The sequence below is a fragment of the Phoca vitulina genome, unplaced genomic scaffold (assembly GCF_004348235.1).
Source record: "Phoca vitulina isolate PV1807 unplaced genomic scaffold, GSC_HSeal_1.0 scaffold54, whole genome shotgun sequence".
Classification (NCBI taxonomy): Eukaryota; Metazoa; Chordata; class Mammalia; order Carnivora; family Phocidae; genus Phoca; species Phoca vitulina.
The window spans coordinates 9495743-9511960 of NW_022589757.1; the positions used below are offsets into that span (position 1 = coordinate 9495743).

Here is a 16218-nt window from a genome sequence, read left to right on the forward strand (position 1 = left end):
TAAAGAGTAGATTCCATATGAGTTTTACTTATCCTTGTATTCTTAACTAGTATCTTATACCTGAGTGATGAATAATTGGTATGGTGATAAATACCAAAGGCCAAAAAAAAAAAAGAGGTTATATATACATAGATATATTTTTTTTATCTTTGTAACTTTTTATTTTACTTATATGAGATTTAAGTCGAGTGGTAGTTAACTCCATCTCAGAAAAAAAAAAGTGAATTACAGAAAAGTGTCCTAATTTAGATAGGGGCTAGTGATATGTGAAATTGACAGTTAACTTCCAAGGAGCCCTCAATTGACACTAAAATACTCTGTCTTCTCATTTGTCCAGCAGTCCTCTCTAGTCTCCTAGACAACTTTTTCCATACCTCTCCCTCCTTCAACTTCCCACATCTCTAACACCTCCTCCCCATGCCCCATTGTCAATTCATGTCCTCACTGTGTATGTCACTGAGAAAAATGGAAGCATGACTTCCTCCACACGTTGACTGTTCTACCTGTGTCTTGGTCCATGTGTTCCCTGTTCCCGTGAATGAGCTCTCTGTGCGCGCCTGCCTGAGGCCGGCCTCTCTGTGGGTGCATTGGTTCATCTGCCCTCAGGTGCTTAGGGACCTTTTTCTAGCAGTCATTCCCTTTCTCTCTTTCATCACTAATCTTCCCTCCCTATGGGGGTCTTTCTCGTTAGTATACCAGCATGCTATTACCTTTCCCATCATAAGAATACAAAACAAAACCTCTCAGTTCCATATCCTCCTCCAAATGCCTTCCCACTTCTCTGCCTCTGTTTACAACAAAACTCCTAGGAGTCGTCTGTTTTACCACTGTCCATACTTTTTTTCTTGAGACCATTCTAATCAGGCTTTCCATTCCACCACTTCACCAAAACAGCTCTTGTCAAGGTCACCAGTAACATCCACATTGCTGTATCCAGTGGTTGGTTTTCAGCCTCATCTTATGTAACCTGTCTGCCAGCACTTGATCCTTCCTCTTGAACTCTTTCTTCTATTGGCTTCTAGGATACCTCTCCCTCTTACTCTCTTCTAACCTCACTGGCTGCTTCTCCTTAGCAGGTTCCTTGTCTCCCCAGCTGAAGTTGGGTGTGCCTCAGTGGCTAGTCCTCAGGCCTCATTGATCTCTCTTTCTGGTCATTTTGTCTCACGATGTTAAATTCGTCTCCCCCTTTAATGTGTAATTCTGCCATCAGGGCGTCTACACTGACATTCACCCAGACCAAACTCTTGATTCCCACCCATTCCATCTCCACCCCCCCACAAAATCTGCTTCCCTAGTAGAATCCTCATTTCAGTTTAAATGGTAACTCCAAGCATCTGGGTGGCTCGGTTAAGCATCTGACTCTTGGTTTCGGCTCAGGTCATGATCTCAGGATTGTGAGATCGAGCCCCACATCGGGCTCCGTGCTCAGTGGGGAGTCTCCTTGAGATTCTCTCTCCCTCTCCCTCTTCCCCTTTCCCCCCAAATAAATAAATGGCAGCTCCATTCTTCAGATTGATCAGGCCAAAAACCTTACCATCATCTCTGATGTATTTTCCTTGTTCTTGTATCCACATGTCATCCATTAGCAAATCATCAGTATCACCTCCAGTATAAATAGACATACTCAGTGTGTGTTTGGTGTGTATGCATACCCAACACAGCCAGTTCTCACCACTAGAACTGCTCACATCTGATGCTGTCCACTACTGTGTTCTTGCCTGGGTTTCCACAGAGAGCATCCTACCCACTGTCTGCCTCCTCCCTTGCCTTCCTCTAGTCTATTGGCTATACGGTAGTCAAAGTGAGTGATAAGACATCAATGAGATCATGGAACTTCTCTGTACAAACCCACAAATGATTCAGTATTCAAACAATTCAGTAGAATTTCTTGTCCACCTTAACCTTGTTTTATTTTTTTCTCCATGGCACTTACTAACATCTCTTATATTAAGGTCTTACTTGCTTACTTGTTTGCTAACTGCCCCCCTTCATTAGCATGTGAACTTTATAAAGGCAGTGACCTTGTACATTCTGTTTACGACTTTATTACCTGCTCCTGGAACAGTGCATGGCACGTAGACACAGGCATTTAATAAACACTTGTCAACCTAAATTAAAAATACACCATTTGATTGAAAAACTAATATTTGCTTTGATGCTTAGTAGCTTTAGTTCAAGTCTATCGAGTCTCATTACCTGTATCTTATTTATATAAATCTTTTACCTTACTTATAACTTAATTCTTACAGCAACTCTGAATCAACGTCACAAATGAAGAATCAAGGAGGTCAAAGGAATGAACCAAAGTCACGCAACTAATAACTGACAGACTGTTGCTTTTTCCATCACACTACAAAGGCCTCAAGTGTTTCTCTTAAGTGCATCCCTTTAAATGCTGTTATCCCTTGCTAGACAGGCTTTTCTCAGGTATCCTCAAGTTAAATAACAAATTAAATATCCTCAATTAAAATAACATGGCAGAAAGTACCGAATACACACATCTTACTTACTTCACATAGGTTTGACTCAAGTTTCGTTTCAACTCTATTTACTGAGACATCTTCCATGAAAAAGTCTTTGCATTTTCCTTCAGGACTAGTATACAGTTTAATTCTTGCAAAGCCCTTGTTTCTGAGCATTAATTCATAGTAAATTCAGCATTCTGCTTTATTTTAAAACAACTTCTAATAGAAGCGACTGAGCCAGAATTTATCAGAAATATCTTTCTATATATAATGTTTTTACTTGTTATTTAGATATTCATATTTTCATGGTCTTTTTTTTTTTTAAGATGATTCATTTTTATTTTAGAGAGCGAGAAAGCAGGTAGAGGGGCAGAGGGAGAGAGAGAAAATCTCCAGCAGACCCTCTCTTGAGTATGGAGCCCAACATGGGATTTGATCCCAGGACCCTGAGATCATGACCTGAGCCGAAATCAAGAGTCGGACACTTAACCAACTGAGCCACCCAGGTGGCACCGCTTCATGGTCTTTTTTTAAGTACACTGCTGTCAAAATGGTATTAAAATGCATCAAAACAATACCAAAAATTTCTCTAAGATTATAAACTTTTAATTTTGTGGAATTATAGTCATGTTATTTAGTTTGGAGGCCTTCATATAATGTGGTATCAATTTAGTACTTAGAATTTTGTTTTATAAAATACATGCTATGTATTTTTTACATATTTTCACTTTTGGAAGAACATCAGTCTACCTAAAATTAGAAGATACCTGTTAATGGATGAATTTTTTCCCCTCCCTTTCCAGTAAGTTTCCTCCAAGTCTGTATGCTGCCAGGATCTCTAAAGCACAACAGGAGGAAATAGCAGGCACTTTCCTAGTTACACTGGATCCACTCATCAGTCAGCTTCTCACATTCCAACCTTTCGTGCAAGTGGTTTTGGATGGTAAATTAGGTAAGCTTCAATACAGATTTAATTTTAAATCATCTAATAATTCTGACTTGTTAAGACAGGGTTATTTCCCTTACTTAATTATCCTTTTTAAAGATTTTATTTAAAATTCCTTCTATTTTTCTTTAAATGAAAAATACATTCCAAGAAAACAGTTATGTCTCTGACTTCTTTACACATCACAATCAGATTTCTGTTGAAAATATGGAGAGTATATTTTTACCAAGTTGTTGTAATGTAATGAATATGTTTTTGTTACCTGTAAGAGCTGCCATGTGAACTACAGTTCCCACAGTGTCTTCTGCTGGTTGTCATCATGGATAAGCTGCCGTCTCAGCCTGAGGATGTGCAGGCCCTGTGGTGCACAGAGAGCTGGCTCTCAGAAGCTACAACCAGGTAGCGAACGTGGTGGTGTTTCTACCCAGTCGTCTTACAGATGGTTTAGAATGCCCTGTCATTTGGAATGATCTTGAAATTTAAGTTTTTGGTTACATCAGATATTCTAGTTAATAATTCCTGTGTAGACCTCATATTTATTGTTACTTTATAAATACAGTTAAAAATTATATAAATCTATAACAGATGCTAAAAATATTTTAATTTTGTTTGGTGTTTTAGAAGCTTTTGCCTAAGACTTCATGTTATAAACGTTGAGTGTAGTAGGGTAGATGTATTTACTAACATTTCAAGATGAGCTCTGATAAATAGAATGCTGGATTCTGTAAGTTTTCTCCTGGGAAATTTCTCTCGTATTCATTCTCCTCACCACTACCAGTCTGCAGCATCTTACTGCATGTGTGATTGCTGGGCTGTAGCATTCACCCTTTCCTTAAGCGCCTTCTGTGTGCAGTAGCAGGTCATCTCCTGGAGCCCAGCTCCTGCCCCTCCCTGCTCAGACATGCAAGCCCGACGCTGGCTGGCCCAGCTCTGCGCTCCAAGTCCGTCCCTCTGCCACCGCTCTCCAGTGTTGCTCCTCGTCCTGTCACTCGTGTGCTCGTTTTCTGCACACACGCCTCGCTTTGGTCAGACTGGCTGTTCACACCTGCCTTCTCCTCATGCTTTGTCATCTTTGCTTGTTTATATTTTGCCGATTTCTAATTTGTTATTTAAATCCTCTATGAAGATTTCTTAAACGATTTCAATCTTAAAGTGACCCCTCTCTGTCTGACTTACACCTATTTTCTATTTTCTATATAATACCTAATGTATATTTAAATTTCATGTTCCTTGATGAATTTTGTCTTTGACTGTGTAGTTCAGTACTATGATAAACACTTGGTAAATGATTAAAAAAAAAAAGGTACAGGAAAATTCTCCTTTGAGGAATTTCTCTAACAGTGACTATATTTTATTTTTATGGTTACATATTCACACATATTGGAAACTGTCGTTGATATATACCTCTTGAGACATTTTGCTTTGGGAAAATAACCCTCCATATGCCATATTATTATTATACCTTCTAAATGTTAAATGTAAAGATTGTTGGGTTCAGTGTTCTCCATTTCCCTGCAGGGTATCTCTATTCAAAGCCGTTTTCTGCAGTTTTGAGCAGTGTGCTGGTGAACTCTCTCTGCCTATTCATTTACAAGGAGTAAAGAGTAAAGGGCAAGTGGAAATTGCTGTCACCTTGTATCAGCATGTTTGTGTTCATCTATGTACTTTTATCGCCTCCTTTCATCCCTCATTGTTCCCTGAACTGGTAAGTTTGTTACCTGCTGGGCTAAACTGAGGTTACCCCTATGCTTTCTTTTCATTGAAATTTTGATTTATATACAGAAGAAAGACTAGTTAATGTGTATTCTTTTTGAATGTCATTCTCTCAATTTGCACATTTTATCTTTTAATTCAGTTATATCTTAGGAAATGGTAATCCTAGAGTCTTGCAGTACTCAGATGTAATGGCTAGCTAAAACATTTGAGAAAGCATTTTGGATGGCAAGATATGGAAAGATAGAGTGAAAAGAGGAAAAGTGTTAGGATGTTACCTGATTCAATTTCATAAAGAGGAGAAGTAAATAGTAGATTGTAGCACCAAATCTCCTATAGATCTTAGGCATAATGTTGATTTTTTTTTAATGGAATTAAAGTAGAAAAGATGTTGAGAAAATTGTAGGGAAAAAATTCTTAGAATTTACATAAGGATCAATATCCTTTAAGATATTTTACAGTGGTTAAGATCTTTGTGGATCCTAATGATTGAGCTACCACATTTAAAATCACTTGAATCTCCATAGCCCAGCACAATGCTTAATATATAGTAGGTGCTCAGTAAATGTGGAGGGAATGGTGTTACAGGCTCTTTCAGATACTCTTTCAGAAAGTTGAGCCTTCCCACTGAGGATCTGTTGTTATTTGGATTGTGATGGTGTTTTGTTTTATTTTGAGAAATGTAATAATAATAATGTATCATGAACTTTCTGTTTTTCATTAGGATGTTGCTCTGTTGAATGCTGTGCTTAGTGCTAATATGATCACCTCTTTGTTAGCTATGGATGCATGGTGCTTCCTTTCCCGGTACAATGTACTTTTTTTGGTTTTTGGATTGATTTATAGTAGTAACTGATAGTAAATGATGTTATACTTGTAAGTTTATAGAAAAATTCTGTCTTGATAATCCTTTAGTAGCTCCCCAACATGGTTTGATTTGATATCATAGCACTAAATCGGGAACCAGCCTCCCTCTTTCTTTCTACGGTTCAAGTCAGTAGATAACTGTTGCTTAGGTAGTTTTGTATATTGTGGTATTCCTTGGCCATGGAGAAATTACAGCTTAGAATATTTAGTGCTTTTTGGAAGCTCATCTCCTTGCTTTTCTGAACAGTTGTAAAAATTATTTCGGAAAGATAATCTTCTTTTATATCACAGATATGGGACTGCTGAACTCTGTGCACACCATGTCACCGTAGTGGCTCATCTGGTGAGTACAATTACAAGGTCTAAAACACTCACTTTCCAAGCAGTTCCTTTAGGGATATGATAATCTTGAAGAATGTGAATGTCAAAAGGAGAGATAGTAGGTAGCTAAATTCTTTCGACATTTTCTTTGCTGTGTCTTAATGCTAATGCTATTGAGAAAGATGTGCTAGAAACTGTCAAACTGGGGAAATTGTTTCATATTGTTGAAATCTTACAGAGTTCTGTTAATTGTTCTAGATAAGAAAGACTAGGTTAATGGAGAGTAAATTTAAGATTGAATGCATAGTAGAAAATAAGAGAGTTGTAATATTGATTACTGGGTTGTTTTTTCTTTCTTTCTCTGTTTAAAGTGACTTAGACAAGCTGCCTCTTGATTTTGTTTTCTCAGAATGATTTGAGAGGGACTAAATGTGACAGTGATTGATGCCTTTGGGGAAAGAAGTCATGCTTATGAATGGCTACAAAGAGAAAATGACTTAGTGATGATTTATTTTAATCTTTTCAATGTTGACCTTTCTTTGCTTTTAAATTCTGAGATGTTTGGTATATTCCATACAATATGGTCATGTTGTTTTCGGTTTTTTGTCCCTGGCCTTTGATAAAGATCTCATGTGGGTCCATGTGTCTTTTGTTTCTGAGTAGCTATTATGTCATACATTTCTTAGTTTGCTGTTTAAAGACGTTATAGACTAAAGCCAGGGAAGTGCGTAATAACTTCACAGCCGGCACGTAGTCTCCATGGCTAATCGTCTAGAGCACGTACCCACTTCTGAATCCTTAACATGTTTGCACAAGACAGATCCAAAGTAATTTTTATGTTAGATTATCTTCTTCAAATAAAAGCATTCGTTTAATTAAGTAAAAGCTCTCCTCGTGTATTATGATAGGAATTGATCTCCAGAAAATTGAGCTCATTAAATCTTTAATGGAACTAATATCTAAAGTTATATCCACTTCTGCAATATTGTACTTAGATCTTAAAAAAAATTCCATGAATTGTCTTTGAGTAGGAAGATTAACATACCAAGTTACCATCCAAATGGTAATTAAAAATAGAAATTCCAGAGGGTTGTTTATAAATACAATGTCAAAATTGCTTTCTCATTATAAAAGTAATCTAGGTTAATGGAAGAAAAATTAAAGAAAAGCTCTAAATTAAAAAATCTAAATTACTTATAATCTTATGTCCCAGAAAGAGCTACTGTTTATTTTAGCATATAAAAGCTTATAAAAGCCATGATTTTAAATCAGTCTCTCCTCTCCTGTCTTTTCTCAGATAAAATCTTGCCCCGGAGAATGTTATCAGCTCACCAACCTATCAGTACTATTGAGGCGACTCTTCTTCTTCATGGCCCCGCTCCAACAGGCAAGGATATCATCTTAGTCACTGTCTTTGAGCAGCTGCTGAGAAATGGATTCAGACTCTTTGAAGGCTTCCCACTGTCCCATTTTTTAAATGTTGATATGATCTGAGCATAAATTTTTGACTTACTAATAGCTTTGCTTATTGCTTTTAGATAGGTTTAGATTTTGATGTTGTTAAAGAAAAACCAGAGCCATATAGTAGTTAAAGTGATAAAAGTGGGTTTTATTCTGGAGATTGTTGCTGTAGGGGAAAAGAGGCCTCAGTGTAGAACTGGGCTCAAGTCTGAATATAGCATAGCCTAGTAGGGACTTGTCACAATGAAGGAGCAAGGTGTAGGTCAGTGGATGAAAATTACTAAGAGGAAAATGTCAGGGGTAAGGAGGTGGTTCTTGCTAAACTGACAAGTAAGATTCTTGCTGAACACAGACCAAGGTGATCAAATACCAAGACAGAGGGGTGCTTTCTAGATTGACTCAGCAAGCAGAGTTCTTGCTAAAACTGGATGATGCAGGCCCAAGGATGGACACAATCCCATGCGCAACACTAGTTGAGAAGAGGCCTTGGAAGAAGAGCCTGACTAAAGTTTGGTCATTGGAGAGTCTTTGTCACTCTTTGCTGCAAGTTACAGTCGTTGTCTTCCTGAACTATATCTCTCCCCTTGTTTCTCATACCTTTAAGATACTTGACACGAGAAGGTTCTATATGCCTGCCCCTTTTAACTTATTTTGAAGAGCTAGAATGTTATTTATGTATGCCCTTAATGATGTCTCTTATTTTTTACAGTAAATAAGTTGAACTTTTTGGGGAAAATTGAAAGTATGATGAGCCTTATTAGTTGTTTGCTATTGTGAGGAAACCAAGCTTTGCCCTGATAAAGGAGACTCTCTGGTCACAGAAACCTCTGTAGCCCAGTGTAGCCCTTGGGTTGGTCACTTGGTAGCTGCTTTAGGAGCTTTTTAAAAAATACAGGTTCCTGGACCTTTACCTGTGAGTAGAGTAGCTATGGCATGGTGGCTGGCAGAGGGGCCCAGTCATTTTCCTTTGGTCTTATTGTTGTTAAATTCCTACATGATTCTGACACGGTTGCAAGCTTGGGAACCACTAGGTTAGTGAAGGGGGTTTGAATCCTCTGGTTTGAATCCTGTCATACTGTGACGTCAGAAAAGTTTCTGAACCTGTTTCCCTGTCTACAGAGTGACAGACGTGTGTTAACTATTTTGAAAACTTTTGTAAGGACTTAGAAGTAATATATGCAAAATACGTAGCATAGAGCCATGCTTAGAAGGGTGGTCAGTAAATATTGGGAGTTCTTTCTTTCTTTTATTTTTATTTATTTGAGAGCAAGTGTGCAGAGGGGGAGGAGGGGCAGAGGGAGAGAGAGAATCTCAAGCAGGCTCCATGCCCAGTGCAGACTCTGACACGGGGCTCAATCTCACAACCCTGAGATCATGTCCTGAGCTGAAATCAAGAGTCGGTCGATTAACCGACTGAGCCACCCAGGAGCCCCGGGAGTTATTTCTGAAGAGAGTGCCTCAAGTCCATGTCTGCTTTTCTGCTCGAGAGAGGTTAGCCAGGCACCAGAGGAACCATGCCAGCCTCCCAGCCCTCTTCCTTGCAAGTGGTTCCGATGCTGAAAGCACACCAGACCAACCTACTAGCCCTCTAGAAAATACGTAAGGGTTGCTGTTCTCCCCTCCAAAACTCCAGAAGAGTTGTCTACTCTGTGTCCCTTCAAATTTTAGCACCTTTTATTCTCCTCTCAAAGCTCTTGCCCCTGGTTCCTGGTACACTGTCCTTCATAGAGGCCCTGTTAACTTAGAGGCCCTTCCTAAAGAAGTGGGATTGGGAGGGAAAGTGTCTTTTAACCTCAGTTTTCTTATTTATTAAATGAAAATAAAATTATCCTTTTCCCAGTGTTGTAAAATTTTAACTTTTGGAATAATACAACTCAGAATGAATGACCTCTAAGTGAGATCTAGAAACTTTGTTATAAATAAACTCTAGTTTATGTTTAGGGATCTCTTAGATACTCCTCAATTTTCTGAGTTTTTCCAAATAATTGAGGCTATCAGATATGTAAGTTACAGATTTTTGAGGGGTGTCCTTTAATTTTTTCCTTCAGTTAATCAAATACTGATTTCCTGGTCAAGTTACTGTGCTAAAATTTAAAGGGATGTACCTAAATTTGAATTCTTGTCTGGGAGTCCTTGGGAGTTAGTTTATCCTAAAACTGAGATACTAACCTTCCCTAGACGGCAGGGCTGAGACCTGGGGAGACCTGGAATGTAAGCTGCTCAAAGGGAGCACTGCACAAGTGTTCATTCTTCTGCTAGGCTCTGCTCTTTCTCCTTTTTCCTGAAGACATGATCCCTCCTCTTGAAGGGAGGGAACGGACCTTTGTTGAGACAATAGTATGGACTGGGCTGTGTTCTAGGCACTTCAGTTCTTGGAGTTCCTATGTCAGCCTTGTGGGATACGTGGCTTACGTTCATCTACAGATGAAGAAACAGCAGCTTACGGCATTTAGCCGAATGAGTTTAGGAAGTATAGTAATGTAATTTTTTAGAAGTATAAGAATTCAAATTACAATATCCCAAATCCGCTTGATGAATAAAAAATTCCTATGTTAAGAAAAAACCCACTGTATTAAATTTGACAAAGAAACCTTCCTATGTTTTATATACTACATTTATATTCAAATTTTGTTAGCAGAAAATATTTAGCTGTCCGAACAAGGGAGAAATTGTGTGGCTATCTACTGGAATAGCTGTTAGAGCCAGAAAAATGGATCCCTTGATGAGCTATGTGTCTATTATAATAAGCAGCTTTATTCAGGAAACCAAACTGCTTCAGGAAAGCCAAGAGAATTGTGCCAATTGATAAACATCAGTTGAACATGACCTTTCTTTATAATAAAATCCAATGAGTGAATGAACTAGTTCCTTCTCCAAAATAGAAATTATAAATAATTACCCCCTGGACAACATAAAAGGGTAGGCGTTGACAAATTTGTTATGTAGAAAGAGTGATCTATTTACTATTCTGAGTTTGAAAACCCTGGTCTCAACACAATTTTAAATATTTAAAACGGCCAGTGCTAAAATGGTAGTATAGGGTTACCTAAGAGGAAAGGATTTAATATACCTGGTTTAAGTACACTGATAGTTGTGCTACCATTTTTATGTAAAGTAAAAAGTACTATAATTATTTGCATTTTAAGCCCACTGTTGTATTTTTCTTCTCTTCTCAATTTAAAGGAGAGAAGTCCTAATTCTCTGCAGATTATTCACTTATAATTCACTCCTTATGAACTGTTATTAGCACTGGCCGTTTTAAATATCCTAAATTATATGTAATTCAGTAATTAAGTACACTATTATTTTTTCTGTTTTTCCACTGGAAACTAACATTTTAACTGGTTCTTTTTTTTTAGAACTTTGTGTTCTGTTTTTAGTCCATCTGCTGATGCCTCATTTTAACAAAACAGTGCTGTTTTTCTGTTAACTTGGCAAAGGCTTTGAATTATTTCAGTAGTAGAATGGATTTGCCAGCCACACTGTTCTGGGCTGGTGGCTTAGATTTGTGACACCAATTCTGTGTGTTGTCCGAGAGCAGAGCCAGCTAGCCCGGTGGAAAATCGAACCGATGACCTTTGCTTTTTTCTTTAGGTCCTCTGTTCTAGTCAGCTGAGATAACAGCCGCCAGGGCGAGCCAAATGAGTCTTTTGGCATATTTTGGAATATTACTTTGGACTTAACTGAACAAGGTCACAAGCACACTAGTTCTTAGGAAAATAATAAGAGCAGGATAAAATAGCTGATTGACTAATAATGAAATGCATTATTTTTAACATTTCTCAGTGTCTTTTTTTTTTTTTTTTTTTTTATTAAATATTTTATTTATTTATTTTTTAGAGAGCGAGCGAGAGAGAAACAGCATGAGAAGGGAGAGGGTCAGAGGGAGAAGCAGGTTCCCCGCTGAGCAGGGAGCCTGATGTGGGACTCGATCCCAGGACGCTGGGATCATGACCTGAGCCGAAGGCAGACGCTTAACCATCTGAGCCACCCAGGCGCCCTCTCAGTGTCTTTATATCACGTTCCACTTAAACTGTGTTTTTCATTTTGCAAACAAATGCAACAACAGCAAAAATAATGATGCATGTTCCTTTGAGTTACCTTGGTCTGGTACTTGTGATATTATTACTCAGTTAAAAACTTTTTAAAAATATAAAACATGGAAGCTAATACTTAGCTTTTGTGCATCCATTCATCAGATTGTCTTCTGTTACTCTTACTTCTTCAATTTATTTCAGGTGGAATTTATCCAGAAATTTTCCCCAAAAGCAGCAGAAAATCTGCCTCTGTGGCAGTATATTTCCCTCCAGGCATTACCCGCCGAGCTCAGGAAACAAGCTGCACGTGAGGTCACCAGAGTTGGGATTGCACGGTGTCAGGAATGGCTAAGCAGTAGTCGGACTTTGGGAGAACTTGAATCTCTGGTAAAATAAGAGTTTTAATGGATTTGATTCATTTAGCAGCTATTTACTGAGCACTGCTCAAGGTACTAGTGATGTGCTATTAATAAGATGGATACGGTCTCTGCCCTCAGGTTAGAAACTAGCAGGATTTTCAGATTTCTACATTGTAAAGGGGTCTGTGAGAAACTTACTATTATCTTGACTTATGTAAATTAAATTATATTGGGTGCAGGGAGACCGTAGTTCAAGACATACTGGACCAAGATGAAACCCATTATGAAATATTTTATTTGTAGTATTTTTGCTGACACATCATTAGATTAGGCAGACATGATTTTTTTTTTTTAAGATTTTATTTATTTGACACAGTGGGGGCAGAGAGCAAGCACAAGCAGGGGAAACAGCAGGCAGAGGGAGAAGCAGGCTCCCCCCTGAGCAAGGAACCCTATGTGGGACTCGATCCCAGTACCCTGGGATCATGACCTGAGCCAAAGGCTTGCTTGCTTAACCAACTGAGCCACCTAGGCGCCCCAGACATGATTCTTCTATTCGATATGTATATTCTTCTATTCAACAAAACACAACCCCCATTTTACACACATCTATTCTGAGCCTTTCTGTAGCTTTCCATTTAGAATACTCCCTCTTAAAATAATGAAATATAAAAGAAATTCATCTGTGAGAAGTAAAAAATACATGGTTTTTTAAAATTGACTGAAAAAATTGACTGTAGTACATGTGGTTGAATTTTCCAGTTTAGTTTCATTTCCTCCTTTGTTGGTTCATTCATTCATTCATCCAGCAAACATGTTTTGAGTGCTCTTATGTGCCAAGCACTGTTCCAGGCAAAAATTCCTGTTCTCATGAGTTTGCATTGTAGCTCAGCTGTGGATGGTAAAATAAGTAATAAATACATATGTAAGTATGTTGTATCAGTTTGTGGTAAGTGGAGAAAAACAGGGATGGGGACAGGGCATTCAAAGTGTTAGGGGCCTATTTGCAATTTTAAATTAGAAGGTCAGGGTTTTCTCAAGGCTTATTTTCTCCACACTGAGTATAAATGTTCTGATACTCTGTTACATAATGGCGCCTGAGGATAATTATCAAGATAATTTAAAACATATACATATACCCAAAGGAAATACAAGTTTTTATGTGCATTTATTTTGAGAAAACTATTATACCACCTAGTTAGGAGTAGGTTAAATTGTTCAGGTTTTACATTTATTGTGCACTAATTTTTGTAGTTGAAGATAAATCTTTTGTATTAGGTAAAATAATGCACCTATTTTCTAAAATTGAATATATCTTTGCCCTGACCAAAACTTTAGTTCCAACAGGTCATTTTACATGCTTATTTGTAGGAGGAAATGGGTAAATCTTAAATAAAAAGCTGTATGGTAATCATTGAAACTTAAGTGTTGTTGTTAAAGTATAATGGATTAATCAGGCATTGTTACTAATCGTTACATTCCCACATGGCCTTCACTTTACTCCCACTGTCCCCCAACCACCCCCGCTCCTGGCCAGAGAGACATTCGATATGTAAAGGAGAGTGAATCTAGAAAAGGTGGTTTTTAGTTTCAAATTCTAGATAAGTGTACTCCTCAAATTTTTATTTGCTTATTGAATGCAGTGTTGCTGAGGAATTTTAAAGACCGATTATAAAACAACAGCAAAATAAAAATCTAATAATGTTAAAAGATTGCTAGGTGCATAATGTGAAAAACAATAGACTTTTTAGTTGATGAACATTATAAATTAGCTTGATCATACAGTCTGTATCAAACCTATTTATTAAAATGCAATGCTGTTTCCATTTTAATACTAAATTTTAACCTAAAAGGAAAAAATGTTTATTTAGAAAATGAAGCAAATGTTTCTGTGTATAAGGAAAATTAGTTCTAATAAAATAATTTGTATTAAAGTAGCTGAAAAAGATGGCTTTGGGTCTCAGAATATAAATCCGACATGGGTTTTTATGAAGAGTTATAAGTAACTCCTAACCTCTGGGGCCTCAACTCCTTTCGATTGGGATCTAACCTGAGACTCTTCCGTCTCTCTCCCCCTTTAGAACACGCTGCTCTCTGCTTTGCTCGCTGTATGTAATTGTGCCAGTGAAGCTCTGGATATTGTACAGCAAACTGCGATTATGGAAATTGGGAGTCAGCTTTGGGTTTTGTTAAACACTAAACTGGTAAGGAAAGCAACTGAAGAACAAATAAAACATTGAAAAAAGAATAATACCGAAATTTCCCCTGTAGAGGAAAATGTATGTAATTTCTTTAGGGGCTTGGTAGAACTTGCGGTTAGAACTTAAAATACCTATTTGTACTCTTCCAGCCAGTTCTCTTTGAGTGTGATAGAACCAGAACCTAGTACAGTGACAGTGATCGTTCAGTTAACTATTTTCATGACCATTTGGACCCTATTTAAAAAAACCAAACTTCTTCCCCTATGGTTTCTCTCCTCTTTTGGGCTAGTGTGGCCTGTTTCTGGGATTCCGCGGTCTTCCATACAATCCTTTGGGCAGTGGAGAGTGACTCGGCTTAAAGGTGGCAGGGGCACATGAGTGGCTCTGGCTGGTTCATGTTCCTCTTCCCCAGCAATGGCAGAAGACCAGATGATGATCGGGCTAGAATTAGGATGATATGTGTCCCACAGATTATTGTAGTTTACAAATGACATTTAGTTTAAAAATTTAAATATGACATTTGTTTTCTTTGACTAAGTAGTGTCAGCCACTGGAAGCTGAAGGCAACATTCACACTTTTGGTAAATCATAGAGATGGTTTTGCAGATAATGTTTTTTCATTAAAGTTTATGTAGAGTTAAATTTCCCTTCTGTAGTACTGTGACTTCAGTGAGTGCTTTCCCCCAGTCCTCACGAATCATTCAGTAAGTATTCATTGAGGATTCTCTGCTGGTGATGTAGCTTATAATATCATGATAGAAACAACAGTTACGGGGAAGAGAAATGGAATTTTAAGAACACTAAGGCACAAGTTTTTCAGTGCCAAACAAAAGTGATTAGATCTCCATCCAATTAAATTTCCTTGTCATGTGATCTTGAGCAAATTATTTAACCTCTCTGCCCCTTTTTCTTAATTATTAGTAAAGTGAGTAAAGATCTACTTCATAAAGTTATAAGGTGTATGTGAGGTAATATAAAGCACTTAGCATATTGCCTGGTATATAATAAATGCTCACTAAAAGGTTGCTATTTTCATGTAATTGAAAATTTTCACCAAAATTATTTTGTGTTTCTTATTTAAGGTAACAGGCCAACCTTACGTTCAGCAGACACTTAGTCTTTTACTTCCACTGTTGGGATTTTTCGTTCAAACTCTAGATCCTCATCTGGTAAGTCAGGTAAGAACAATAAGCAAGTTAATACTTGGCTGAGGAAATTGTTGAACTAACATGACTTAAAATAGCTTTCTACAAACAGTCCTTTTTAATGATTTGTTGCTCAATTTGCTTGTTACCCCTCCTGTTGAATTAAACTTAAATGTCACAGATTTGCTTGTCTTAGGGAGGTCTCATCTCTTTCGCTCTTCCCGTAGAGTATAACCGGTTAGTATACAGGGCTGTCGATTCAGCCTGTAGCTGTCCTTCCTCTCTCCCTGATACTGAATAGTCAAAACCTTTTCTTCAACTGCTCCAGAACATCTTTGAGGTTAGGAGTCATAGTTCATGTGTGAACCCCTCCTTCAAAACAGTTTCAAAGGCATTCCAGCAGCTGTTGGGAGTATGGAATATAACTGATGTGGACTTAAGGATAATCCTCATTGTTTCTTTGAGGAAATAAAATTATTTTGAAGTGAGAGGACTACTGAGTTTTCTGTCTGGCCCCCAGCTTGCATGGCTGGGACAGGCGGAACAGAGGTCACTGTTGGGGGGATGCTTTTGATGTTGCCTAGTTATGGCTTGCTTTTGGAGGTTCTAAGCCGGTAGAGTAAAAGGCAAAAGGAAAAGGAAAAGGCACTTCTCTGAAGTGATTGAGAGGCTTTGGAATTAGTCCATACTGGGCAGAACTGAC

The 16218-nt window shown here is 37.9% G+C and overlaps 1 protein-coding gene across 2 annotated transcripts in view; it reads left to right on the plus strand.

The window, feature by feature from the left end:
- Window positions 1–16218, plus strand: part of CUNH1orf112 (chromosome unknown C1orf112 homolog) — a 47833-nt gene that overhangs the window by 19120 nt on the left and 12495 nt on the right. For both annotated transcript variants that reach the window (XM_032389310.1, XM_032389311.1), the window contains 9 exons: window positions 3269–3417; window positions 3681–3810; window positions 4930–5116; window positions 5849–5931; window positions 6283–6334; window positions 7610–7699; window positions 12012–12197; window positions 14251–14373; window positions 15453–15548. In XM_032389310.1, the coding sequence (XP_032245201.1) occupies window positions 3269–3417; window positions 3681–3810; window positions 4930–5116; window positions 5849–5931; window positions 6283–6334; window positions 7610–7699; window positions 12012–12197; window positions 14251–14373; window positions 15453–15548 (1096 nt within the window). The remainder of the gene's footprint in view (window positions 1–3268; window positions 3418–3680; window positions 3811–4929; window positions 5117–5848; window positions 5932–6282; window positions 6335–7609; window positions 7700–12011; window positions 12198–14250; window positions 14374–15452; window positions 15549–16218) is intronic.